Source organism: Dipodomys spectabilis, unplaced genomic scaffold (assembly GCF_019054845.1).
Source record: "Dipodomys spectabilis isolate Male_0828 unplaced genomic scaffold, ASM1905484v1 ptg000756l, whole genome shotgun sequence".
NCBI lineage: Eukaryota > Metazoa > Chordata > Mammalia > Rodentia > Heteromyidae > Dipodomys > Dipodomys spectabilis.
The window spans coordinates 199,445-212,368 of NW_024871433.1; the positions used below are offsets into that span (position 1 = coordinate 199,445).

Sequence of the window (12,924 nt, forward strand, 5' to 3'; positions counted from 1 at the left end):
TTGATTGTAGAGCGCTTTATTTAGTCTGTCCAGACCCCAGGGCCCTGCCACTCCGGCCCCAGAAGAAGAGGGCCGACGCCCCGGGGGCCAGGGGAGATGGGTCTGCGGGGGAGCCCGCCGGGCAGCAGCAGATCCTGAGGGCCGGGCCGAGAACGAAGGCACGAGGCCCTGGGTCCGTCCCAGGGCAGAGGCCAGGCCCGCCGGAGAAGGCAGCGTGCGGTGAGGTCAGGGTTCAAGAGTCGGCTCCCCGGGTCAGGCAGCTCTGCTCGTAGGACGGCGGGGCCTCTGCGGGGAGAGCGCGGTCTAAGAGGGCGTCCCGGGGCTCCGGCCCCCGGTAGAGGTAGCCCCAGGAGCCGTACTCCGGGGGGAGGGCCAGGGCGCTGCCGGCCGGCACGGGGCCGCCGCAGGCTTCCGCGAAGTAGGGGACGGCGGCCCCGGGGGAGACGCACAGGGCGCCGGGGCGGCCGTCCGCGGCGGGCGCCGGGGCGGGCGGCTGGGAGCGGCTCTTGGTAGAGAGGGAGACTGGGTCCAGGGCGTGGGGGGCCCCGGCCACAGCTTCGGCCTCCTCCTGGGGAGGCGCCGAGGGCACCGCCGGGGAGGAGGCCCCAGGCGGGGCCTGGTTCACAGCAATATCGCCGACGAAGAGCGGGAGCATCACGGTGGCCTCGGGCGCCTTCAGGGCCACCTGGAGAGGAGGAGGCGGTGAGGCCGGGCCGTGGGCCTCGGGACCCCGGGCCGAGCCACACCCGACCTGCAGGTAGTAGTCGATGTGGATGAGGCTGCAGCCCGGCAGGGCCGACTGGGGCAGGGCGGGCACCAGGATCTGCTCTCGCCACTCAGCTCGCCTCCAGGCCTTCGCCCCCGCGCCCTCCACTTCCGCGATGGTCCGCACGTCGTAGATCCAGCGCTTGGCCTTATAGGACACTTTCTAAGGAAAGAGCGGCTGTGAGCCTGGCAGCCCGCAGGTCCACCCCTCTGCTGTCCACTGAGGACAGGCCCTGGCAGCCGGCGTAGGTCTGACCTGTAGCAGACTGGCCACCACAGGGCTGGTGTCCTTGCCCGACTGATTCTCGATATCCGCCTGCAGCCGCAGCACCTGCCCCGCAACATAGCCACGGAGGTCAGTGCGCGCCGTGAGGACCACGCTGCCCGTCTTCACCAGCTTGTAGGAGAACCTCTTGGTGGCAGAGGCCACGTTGGGTTGCTTGAGGAAGGAAAATGGGGAGGAGTGACCACAGGCCGGGTCTCTAGGCCATCGCCCTCAGCCTGCCCTGGACAACCGCAGTCAGTTCAAGCCAGCTCACCGCCGCTGGGCATAGCACTCTGGTCCAGACTCCCTCACCCTGGAGGCCCCCATCCCACCTCACCTCAATGTCTGGGATGCTGTTCAGGTTTAGTGGGCTCAGGACATAGAACACGAGGCTGCACTTGTGATCCTTAGAAAAACGTGGGGTGTCGATGGTGGCCTTGACCTGATGCACAACCCTCCCAAAAGGCCCCTCAAAGGATGTGGGTGCTGTGGCTGGGAAGAGAGGAGGGGCTGGCACCTGCACCACCTGCCCTACCCTCCCACTCCTCCCCTCCACAGCACCTGCACCTCCCCCCCTTTCCCTCCACAGCAACCGTTGCCAGAGGCCATCCACTCACTGGGAAGCAGGAACTGGAAAGGGAAGCTGTGCTCTCCAGCAGTCAGGTTCCCTACAGGAACAATAGGGAGGTTGGAGCAGGCTTCAAGGGGCCCACGTGGCCATAGACAAGGTGGGAACAAAATGCTGAACATGGGGCTGGGAAGGTGGCTCAGTGGTAGAGCGCTTGCCTTGCATGCATGAGCCCCTGGGTTTGATTCCTCAGCACCACATAAGCAAAAAGAAAAAAGCCGGAAGTGGCGCTGTGGCTCAAGTGGTAGAGTGCTAGACTTGAGCTGAAGAGCTGAGGGACAGCGCCCAGGCCCAGAGTTCAGGCCCCACGACTGGACCCAAAACAAAAACAAAATGCTGAACATGGGAGCTTGGTTCAACCAGGAAAGTGGTTTGTGGTGGAGGACAGGGTGAATCAGGCACATCAAGGCTCACAGCTCACTAGAGCGATCACCAGAGCACGACACACAAGCGTCCAGGAGGCAGTGTTGGGGAGGAGAGTGGGCAGACGTCTCACTCTAGGTAAGGGCTACCCCTGGGGCTACCACTTGGGTGAGGTAGGGAGATGGGCTTCCAGACTCACCCTTGTCAGCCAGCGACAGGGAGCTGTTGAAGTAGCTTTCCTCCACCACCCATGCTCCATCATTAGCCTTGTTAGAGACCCCACAGGAACCTGTACAGGTCACCCGGATGGCTGAAAAGAGGGAGGACAGCATGAACCCCAGCTAGCTGGTGGCCATACACCCCTCTGTCTTCATGCAGGAATTGTGGGAGACTGGCAGACCTGCAGCCAGGCAGCCTAACCTACACAGGGCCTGCAGAGGCCCAGAGGCAAGCAGCCTGCCTCCCAGAGAACACGTCCTAGCCATCCCTGCTCTTGTGCTGTTTTCTGAAGCCAGGGAAACGGGCACAGTTCCGTCTGTTGTATAACCCAGAGGAAGCCCCATGCTCCCTCCAAATTGGTACCTGTGGCTCCTATCCCTATGGTAGTCTGGCTCCCCTGAAATAAATGTGGGCTTTACCCTGATCCCCTACCTTCCTCCCACAAGTGAGTTAGGCTGGGAGGTGCCCCTTCAGTCTCCAGGAAGCCAGCTGCCAGCCCTCCCCCTGCAGGAATGTGGTCAGACCTGCCTGGACAGGTCAACAGTCTGGCACTGAGCAGGCCCTGACTTCCTGGGCAGCAGTGCCCGCAAGGCTGACTTTTTGCTCCATGAAATGGCTCCAACTTCCTCCAACAACAGGAGTGCCTGAACAAGGAGCCATTGGGGGCAGAACTCAAATTCCTTACTCCACAGATGAATTGCCTACTGTGGCCAGGCAACCATGGCTGGACGCTGATCACAGAGGAGGGCTGACCGTAAAGACCCAGTGCAGCTTGTAACCTACTCTCCTCCCTACAGAACAGGGTCACAGTCTACCCTTCCTGGTCTTTCCAGACTTGGCAGGGTCTTTTGAAGAGAAGATTACTCAGACTGACATCTTTGTGATGAAGCTACCAGGCAGGAAGAACCTGGGTGTTCCTCAGGGACCGAAGGGAGAGCAACGCCTGCCTTCCCAGCCTGTCTCCTTGCCTGGTGGTCCTGTCGCCTACCTTTGGTCATCTACAGCACCGGACTTCCTCCTGCAAATCTTCAGCTCACCTTCAGCCCCGAGTGACCCTCCACACACATCCTGGCAATCCAAAGACTCCTGCCCCTGCCCCACTCCTCACCCCGTCTCTCCTCTACTCCTTGACGCTGCTAGTGACCAGCCCTGGTCCAGTTTGAAGTCCATACCTCTTCCATGCATTAACCACCCGGACTCAGTGGCACCTGACAGTTGTGAGGCCACAGGCTCAGCGTATATGTGCTGGGCAGGGGGAACTAGAATGCTCTCTAGTGGAAAGGGTGCATCCCCACGGGGACTCCAGTTCTGTGGATGACAGGCTCAAGCCCAGGTGCCAAAAGGGATAAGGAGGTCTGGGTTCAGGCCACATGCTGCCAGTTGTCCCAGCCCATAGTACAGAGCTAGCCAAACTCTCCGTCCTAAGGTTATGGGCTGTAACAAAATGGCTGCTTTAGCAGTTTAATTTTTTTATTGGGGGGGGGGGAGGATTTGTTGTTTTAGTGACTTTTAAGAGGCAACGGATGACTGGGACAGACACCCTGCCTCACCTGAAATTAGGGAAAACCCAGATCGCTTACATTTTAACTGCTTGAGACTAGCACATATTTAGTACTTTGACCCATGTTGGGGAAGAAATGGAAAACCAGATGCTCCTTACACTGATTAACTCTAGGCTATGTGAAGCAGACCCACTGTAATTCCACCTGCACTGCCAAGATGCCTAGCAGCTTTCCGCATGTCCACAGTATGGCCACATAGCTCCTGTGACAAGTCAGTCTAGCCAGGCACCTTCCACATACCTGAGATCTGAGGCCCGGCCAGCACAGCTACTATACTGCACAGCCCACCCCCAGTGATGCCAGTACAGGACTTGGAGACAGATGACTTGATTTCTCTTTTTTTGTTGTTGTTGGTGGTGGTGGTGGTCCTTGGGCTTGAACTCTGGGCCTGGGCGCTGTCCCTCAGCTCTTCAGCTCAAGGCTAGCACTCCACCACTTGAGTCACACACAGCGCCACTTCCAGCTTTTTCTGCTTAAGTGGTGCTGAGGTATCGAACCCAGTGCTTCATGCATGTGAGGCAAGCACTCTACTACTGAGCCACCTTCCCAGCCCCTGACTTGATTTCTTGATAAAACACCTGAAGCTCCACCTTGGTCCTTAGTAGGAGCCCAGCAAGGCTGGGAGAATTCCCCAGGGACTAAGCCAAGGTCACCTGTCAAGGCCAGGGGAACAAGTAGATGTTTGCCTTCTCAAGTCACGGGATTACACGGGATCCCAGGGCGCAGTTCTACCCGAGGGGAAGGAGGGAGCCACAGGGATACTGGGAGGCCCTCCCTGCTAGAGAGCACATGGGCACACTGGCATGGCTCTCCTTTCCGGCCTGCAGATGCTTACAGTTGTAGGACTGACCAGACAGTCACTGGTGACCTGGTTGGATACTATTTCTTCCAGGATTTAAAATCAAGCTCTCTTTGCTTGCTGAGTTTTTGCTCCAGCCTGGCACAGACTTTTCTTCCCGGGCTGGCTTTGAACCAAAATCCTCTGCATCTTAGACTCTTAAGTAGCCAGAATTATAGGAGTGAGCCACTAGTGCCTGGGTCACTTTCTGGTTTTTATTACTGAGCTGCTTTTTGTAATGTCCCTGCAGTCCCACACTTCCTTTTGCACGTGGGGTGTCTGCTCCTAGAGGCAAGCATGGTGCTATACTCTGTATGATGGCCGTGGACCAGCAGAAGCGTTCTAGCAAAGTCTCCCCCACAGAGCACCTAGTGGCAGGTGGCAGAAGATTGGGCACTATGAAGATGCTTCCTGCAGGATGCCAGTGGCTCACACCTATACTCCTAGCTACTCTGGAGTCTGAGAGCTGAGGATCCCAGTTTGAAGCCAGCCCAGACAGAAAAGTCCGTAAGACTCTTATCTTCAATAAACTACTCAAAGTCCAGAAGTGGTGCTGTAGCTCAAGTGGTAGAATGCTAGCCTTAAACACAAAGAGGCTCAGGGATAGCATCAAGGCCCAGAGTTCAAGGCCCAAGACTGTCAAAAAAAAAAGTTTTCCAAACTGTCCTAGCCCACCCATTTCCACAAAAATGGGAGTAGCCCTGCCTTTGCTATGTTCTCCTACTAAAGCTGTGCTGCTTCCAAAATCAACAATATTCCCTGGGAGTTAGGACAGAGCTGGCCTGGGAGTGGGGAGACATGCATGCAGCTGTACTATGAGTGAGCACACAAGACGTAAGGGTAGAGTGTGGAGCCACTCTACCCGCTCCGGGGCACAGAAGACATCTCAGCTCTCCTCCATCAACTCTAAGGCAGCAGGCAGCCAGTGTCCTCCTGACTAGGCACTGACCATCACTGCCGTTCACTGGACAAATATCCATGAGCAAGACTGGAAGCCCCAGGGCAGGCCTGCTGTCCTAGTGGGGAGTTCAGGACAGCTCTGCTGCACCTTCTGGGGCTGGCTAAGGCCCCACAAATACCCACTGAATGAAGGGCACAAAACAGTTGTGGTCCTTCCTTTCCCACCCCAGACAGGATGGAGGGAGCCCTACAGGAATCCCGCACACATCCCCCACCTCCAGCATCCTGAACAATCTGCCTCTAGCCTCAAGCTGTGCTCTCTGGGCCTTCCCAGGGCTGGCTGTCCATTCAACCACCTACTCACCACAGGGAGGCCAAAGTACTTAGCCAATCCTCTCACTGTGGCTAGCAATATCCTGCTTACTCCAAATCCATCCTGGAAGGGAATAACAAGAGACAGAGCTGAGTGGCAAGCTCCACAGGGCCTCTTTTCTGTCCTGTGTCTCCCGAGCCGGTAGGCCTGTGTCTTGGTCTCCCCACAGCCTAGCTGGGGTCCTCTCCTTGTTTAGTTTGTGCCTTGAGGAACTGAGCTGTTGCCCCAATAAACAGCCACATCTGCCCCTCCTAGACCCTAAGCTCCCAGGGAGATGGGGGGCGGAGGGACAGCAGTGGAGCCGGGGGGGGGGGGGGGGGGGGGACAGCGGTGGAGCACTAGCCCGGGGGGGGGGAGCGGTGGAGCACTGGCCCGGGGGGGGGGGAGCGGGGGACAGAGGTGGAGCCCGGGGGGGGGGGACAGCGGTGGAGCCCGGGGGGGGGGGACAGCGGTGGAGCCCGGGGGGGGGGACAGCGGTGGAGCCCGGGGGGGGGGGGACAGCGGTGGAGCACTGGCCCGGGGGGGGGGGGAGCGGGGGACAGAGGTGGAGCACTGGCCCGGGGAGGGAGGGGGGGGACAGTGGTGGAGCACTGGCCCGGGGGGGGGGACAGCGGTGGAGCACTAGCCCGGGGAGGGAGGGGGGACAGCGGTGGAGCACTGGCCCGGGGAGGGAGGGGGGACAGCGGTGGAGCACTGGCCCGGGTGGGGACAGCGGTGGAGCACTGGCCCGGGGAGGGAGGGGGGACAGCGGTGGAGCACTGGCCCGGGGAGGGGGACGGGGGACAGCGGTGGAGCACTAGCCCGGGGGGGGAGGACAGCGGTGGAGCACTAGCCCGGGGAGGGGGGACAGCGGTGGAGCACTGGCGGGGAGGGGGGACAGCGGTGGAGCACTGGCCCGGGGAGGGGGAGGGGGACAGCGGTGGAGCACTGGCCCGGGGAGGGGGGACAGCGGTGGAGCACTAGCCCGGGGAGGGGGACAGCGGTGGAGCACTAGCCCGGGGAGGGGGACAGCGGTGGAGCACTAGCCCAGGGAGGGGGAGGGGGACAGCGGTGGAGCACTAGCGGGGAGGGGGGACAGCGGTGGAGCACTAGCGGGGAGGGGGGACAGCGGTGGAGCACTAGCGGGGAGGGGGGACAGCGGTGGAGCACTGGCCCGGGGAGGGGGGACAGCGGTGGAGCACTAGCGGGGAGGGGGGACAGCGGTGGAGCACTAGCGAGGAGGGGGGAGGGGGGACAGCGGTGGAGCACTGGCCCGGAGAGGGGGGACAGCGGTGGAGCACTAGCGGGGAGGGGGGACAGCGGTGGAGCACTAGCGGGGAGGGGGGACAGCGGTGGAGCACTAGCGGGGAGGGGGGACAGCGGTGGAGCACTAGCGGGGAGGGGGGAGGGGGGACAGCGGTGGAGCACTGGCCCGGAGAGGGGGGACAGCGGTGGAGCACTAGCGGGGAGGGGGGACAGCGGTGGAGCACTAGCGGGGAGGGGGGACAGCGGTGGAACACTAGCGGGGAGGGGGGACAGTGGTGGAGCACTAGCGGGGAGGGGGGGACAGCGGTGGAGCACTAGCGAGGAGGGGGGAGGGGGGACAGCGGTGGAGCACTGGCCCGGGGAGGGGGGACAGCGGTGGAGCACTGGCCCGGGGAGGGGGGACAGCGGTGGAGCACTGGCCCGGGGAGGGGGGACAGCGGTGGAGCACTGGCCCGGGGGGGGGGACAGCGGTGGAGCACTGGCCCGGGGGGGGGACAGCGGTGGAGCACTAGCGGGGAGGGGGGACAGCGGTGGAGCACTGGCCCGGGGAGGGGGGACAGCGGTGGAGCACTGGCCCGGGGGGGGGACAGCGGTGGAGCACTGGCCCGGGGGGGGGAGGGGGGACAGCGGTGGAGCACTGGCCCGGGGGGGGGACAGCGGTGGAGCACTGGCCCGGGGAGGGGGGACAGCGGTGGAGCACTAGCCCGGGGGGGGAGGGGGGACAGCGGTGGAGCACTGGCCCGGGGGGGGGACAGCGGTGGAGCACTGGCCCGGGGGGGGGACAGCGGTGGAGCACTAGCGGGGAGGGGGGACAGCGGTGGAGCACTGGCCCGGGGGGGGGGACAGCGGTGGAGCACTGGCCCGGGGGGGGGGGACAGCGGTGGAGCACTAGCGGGGAGGGGGGACAGCGGTGGAGCACTAGCGGGGAGGGGGGACAGCGGTGGAGCACTGGCCCGGGGAGGGGGGACAGCGGTGGAACACTAGCGGGGAGGGGGGGGGGGGACAGCGGTGGAGCACTGGCCCGGGGTGTCCGTGAGCCCAGGGCCAGCAGGGGAGTCCCGGGCCGCCCCCAGCGGCAAAGCTGGGACAGGTGTAGCCCCAGGCCCGGCTGGCTGCCGCAATGGACTCCAGAAGTGCCGGGTCCGCAGGGAAGTGGACAGCCGGGGCCTTGTCGTCTCCGGAAGCAAAGGTGGAGAGGACCCGGCCTCGACACCCACAGCCTGGCGCCGGAGCCGGGCCGGGCACCGACTTCAGCCACCACGCCGGGGCCCGGCGGCAACCCGACCCCCGGTCCCTCCCTGCCGGCGGCCGGGCCGGAGCCGGGGCCACCCCGCGAGCCTGGGCTCGGGTGACAGCCGGGCAGGGGAGGCCGGAGGCCCGCCAGCGCCCAGGTCGGGGCAGCCTGAACCAGGTGACCGGCCGCCCGAGGCGGGAGAACCGGGCCTCGCGTCGCCCACCCCAGCGGCCGGCTCCCCCGCCGCCCCCCAGGACCCAAGGCCTTCGGAGGGCCCCACTTCCGGGATCCGCCCCGCCGCAGGTGCAGCGCGGCCGCCGCCCACCCCAGAGGGCCCCGCGCCCACCTCGGAAGGGGAGCGGCGCCCCGAGGCGCACGCGGACGTCCCCGGCCAGAGGCTCCCCGGGGCTGTAGACGACTCGGCCGTGGCTCAGGCGGATCTCGAAGAGCTGCACCCGCCCCATGCCGCGGCCTCCCGCGCGGCGAACTGACGCCCGCCAGGGTTGCTTCCCTGAGGCCGGCCCCGGCCCGAGGCCCCGCCCCCGGCCCCACCGAGAGACACGCCCCAAACGTGTGGCCACGCCCCTGGCCAGAGGCCTCGCCCCTGCCGCAGGACACGCCCAGATCTCGAGGCTCCGCCCCCGACTGAGGCACTCCTCCTACAGGAAGACACGCCCCCTGTCCCCAAGGACCAGGCCCCGCCCCGCGGGGACACGGCCAGCGCCGCCGCGGGAGAGCCTGCCGGTCCTCCGGCCCGCTCGGGCCGCTCTGCACCGAGCTCCTCTCTGCCCGGCCGCCGTGCGCAGGTCCCAGCAGCCAGGAGAGACCTCGCCCTCACCTGCCGGCGGGCCCGTCCCTCCTCCCCCCTTCCTCCCCTCCTCCCCCTCCGCCCCTCCGGGAGACCGGGTCCGGAGGGCCGGCAGGCGGCGGGAAGCGGGGTCTGCGCGCGAGCCCGGCCCTGCGGTTTGCACCTGTGTTCCTGGGGGTGTGAGTCCTGAGAGCCGCGTGCAAGCCCGGGCGGCGAGGACGGCGAGGGCCGCCATGGCAAGCAAACCCGGGCCGCGGAGGCCGCCATAGCCGCGAGGGCCGCGAAGGCTGCGAGGGCCGCGAAGGCTGCGAAGGCCGCGAAGGCTGCGAGGGCCGCGAAGGCTGCGAGGGCCGCGAAGGCCGCGAAGGCAGCGAGGGCCGTGAAGCCGCGAAGGCTGCGAAGGCCGCGAAGGCTGCGAGGGCCGTGAAGCCGCGAAGGCTGCGAGGGCCGTGAAGGCTGCGAGGGCCGCGAAGGCTGCGAGGGCCGCGAAGGCTGCGAGGGCCGTGAGGGCTGCGAGGGCCGCGAAGGCTGCGAGGGCCGTGAAGCCGCGAGGGCTGCGAGGGCCGCGAAGGCTGCGAGGGCCGCGAAGGCTGCGAGGGCCGCGAAGGCTGCGAGGGCCGTGAAGCCGCGAGGGCTGCGAGGGCCGTGAAGCCGCGAAGGCTGCGAGGGCCGCGAAGGCTGCGAGGGCCGCGAAGGCCGCGAGGGCCGGACGTTGGTGCGGGCAGCTGCTGCTAGGCCAAGTTCCACGGCCAGCCCCCTTTCCCGAGGCCCTGTGGCGTGCGAACCCCAGGGTTCCCCTGTGCCCCTCTATGCTGCAAAAACCCTCCTTGGAGCCTAGTTCGCACCGCCATCCCAGCTGCTCCGCAGGCTGGGAACTGAGGATCGCGGTTCAAAGCCAGCGACAGCCCTGGGCTCAAGCCCCAGGGCTGAGACCTAAAGAAATATGAAAATATCATCCCTTAACTTTTACCTCAAGACAAGTACTATAGCGCTTGAGCTAGCCCCTGGCCGACTTCTGGAGAAGTGCTCAGCTCGAGCTATCTCCCCACCTCCTTTAATTCTGGTGTTACTTTTTTTTTTTTTGTCCGGATGTGGGGCCTGAACTCTGGCTTGGGAGCTGTCCCTCAGCTCTTCAGCTCAAGTCTAGCGCTCTACCACTTGAGCCACAGCGTCACTTCTGGCTTTTTTTTTCTTTTTGCTTATGGGGTGCTGAGGAATTGAACCCAGGGCCTCAGGCATACAAGGCAAGTGCTCTACCACTGAGCCACCTTCCCAGCCCTCTGGTGTTACCTTTAAGCAGGTGAGGAAAGCGCCAACAGGACCTAGATGCTGTTATCACATTCTTAGCTTTAGGGCCGGGAGAGGCCTGAGCCCGCCAAACTTAGTGCACATCCCCAGAGTTGTGTCTTCTACTTGTCACACCAGCGAGAGGAGATGCCAAGGTGGGTAGTAAACACTGCAGCTGTTAAAGGGACTAAATGATGGTGGCTAATTTTCCACATGCCGTCTCTCCACAATCAAGCACTGGATCCACTAAACAAGACCAGTCTGCAAGTATTTAAATACACAGACAGCTTCATTATTTTTATTTTTTAAATTGTGTGTGTGTGCTGGTACTAGGGCTTCAACTGAGGACCTGGGTACCTACAGATCCTGAGCTTTTTTGCTCAAGGCTACTGTTCTACCACTTAAACCACACCTCTATTTCTTGTCTTTTTGGTGGTTAATTGGAAAGGAGAGTGTCAAGGGCTTTCATGCCTGGTGGCTTCCAACCACAATCCTCAGATTTCAATTTCCAGAGTATTAGATTACAGGCATGAGCCACCTAATGCCCAGTTTCAGATGTAGCCTCAAATTTACACTGCTCCTTCTATTGGAAATGTGCTACTTGGCTGGTTATCTTCTGGACACCCTTGGAGGCAACTACTCCCCTAGTGCCTGAGACTTCAAGAAGATCCTGAGCCTGTTCTAGTGCCTCACACCTGTAACTCTTTTTTTCTCTATTAATAAGTTTTTTTTTTATTGTGAAAATACCAGAGGGGTTACAATTACATGAGCAAAGTAATGAGCACATTTCTTATCAAGCATTATTGCCTCCTCCATTGTTTCCCCTTACCATCTCTGCTCTCCCATCTCCCCCCCGCCCCCCACACCTGTAATTCTTGAGACTTTTTTTTGTGGCATTCTACCACTTGAGCCGCAGTGCAACTTCCAGTTTTCTGTTGGGTAATTGGAGATAAGAATCTCATGGGCTGGGCTGGGAAGGTGACTCAGTGGTAGAGCGCTTGCCTTGCATGCATGAGGCCCTGGGTTCGATTCCTCAGCACCACATAAGCAAAAAGAAAAAAGCCAGAAGTGGTGCTATGGCTCAAGTGGTAGAGCATTAGCCTTGAGCTGAAGAGCTGAGGGACAGTGCCCAAGCCCAGAGTTCAGGCCCCACAACCGGACCCCTCCCCCCCCAAAAAAAAGAATCTCATGGGCTTTCCTGCCTGGGCTGGCTTTGAACCAAATACTCAGATCTCAGCCTCCTGAGTAGCTAGGACTACAGGAGTGAGCTACCAGCGCCTGGTTCTGGAGAGACTTTATTTCCAGTTAACTAGCAAAACTCAGGGCTTCATGTATGCTAGGCAAGCATATTCCCAGTCCAAAAAAATGTTTTTGTTTTGAAGTTTTTTTTTTTTTGTTGTTGGTCGTAGGGCTTGAACTCTGGGCTTGGGCGCTGTCCCTGCACTCTTCAGCTCAAGGCGAGCTCTCTACCACTTGAGCCACAGCACTACTTCTGGTTTTCTAGTGGTTTATTGGAGATAAGAGTCTCATGGGCTTTTCCTGCCTGGGCTGGTTTTGAACCACGATCTTAGATCTCAGCCTCCTGACTAGCTAGGATTACAGGCGTGAGTCACTGGTGCCTGGCTCCAAAAATGTCATTTTGATTTATAGTTTAGGAAGTTTCAGTCCATGGTAAATTGGCCAAGTTGCTCTTTGATCTGTGGTGAGGCAATATTTTCTGGCAGGAGCACATGATGGTGGAAGCAGCTGGAATCACAGAGCAGGAAGTGAAGGGAGGGATACCCTGTCAGTGTCCTCTTCAAAGACACTCATCATAGGATCAGAAGTCTTCCCAGAATCCCTTCCTCTCATAGAGCCAGGAGCTGGTGAAGCCCTGCATCACACAGGCCTTGGAGGGCCAGGACCCAAACCACATGCCACTCATTCTCTGCCTGAGCTGTTTGCACTGACTCTTAGATTGCCCATGTGTTGAGCTTTGGCCAGTGGATACTAGTGAGCATGCTTCCAGGAGGAGCTCAGTAAGTATTTGTCAGTGGGAACTGTTACTTACAATATAGCCTCAGTGTTGTATGGGAATCCTGGACATATGGCATGGCCATGGGAAATCCTGGGCAATGAAATGCTACAGAGAAGTCACACAGCTGTGAAATGAGAAGTCCCAGAGTGAATTCCCAGCTGACACCAGAGGGGACAGAGATTCCCAGTCCCATTCATTTGGCCCAGTCTTGTAATCACTCTTCCAAACTCCCAGATTCTGGCCCTTCACAGCAGCATATGCACACTCTTAGTTACATTTGATCTCTTCTTCCTCCTTGCTTTCTCTGAGGTAGCTTGCAGAGGCTGAGAAATCATGCAGGCACACAGACTGGTTTCCCTTCATACTGTGGGGCCATCCATCCTCCTGTGCTCTCTGGGTTTTGCTGACTCTTGTGCCCCA

General features: G+C 61.2%; 1 protein-coding gene across 1 annotated transcript; it reads right to left on the reverse strand.

The window, feature by feature from the left end:
- On the reverse strand, window positions 1-8,907 carry Arrdc1 (arrestin domain containing 1). Its single transcript, XM_042672691.1, has 7 exons — window positions 8,739-8,907; window positions 2,221-2,331; window positions 1,648-1,698; window positions 1,368-1,522; window positions 1,022-1,204; window positions 752-928; window positions 1-685 (listed from the first exon to the last, which is right to left on the reverse strand). The coding sequence occupies exons 1-7, from the start codon at window positions 8,854-8,856 to the stop codon at window positions 233-235; spliced, it is 1,248 nt and encodes a 415-aa protein (XP_042528625.1). The 5' UTR covers window positions 8,857-8,907; the 3' UTR covers window positions 1-232.
- Between the last annotated feature and the right edge of the window lie 4,017 nt (window positions 8,908-12,924).

What these genes read in the sequence shown, in the direction of transcription:
- Arrdc1 (XM_042672691.1), bottom strand. Translation starts at nt 8,856, where the DNA reads ATGGGGCGGGTGCAGCTCTTCGAGATCCGCCTGAGCCACGGCCGAGTC. An exon ending in CCTGTCGCTGGCTGACAAGG is followed by an intron (nt 1,699 to 2,220) that starts GTGAGTCTGGAA and finishes TTGTTCCTGTAG; the next exon opens with GGAACCTGACTGCTGGAGAG. An exon ending in TTTCCAGTTCCTGCTTCCCA is followed by an intron (nt 1,523 to 1,647) that starts GTGAGTGGATGG and finishes CTCTCTTCCCAG; the next exon opens with CCACAGCACCCACATCCTTT.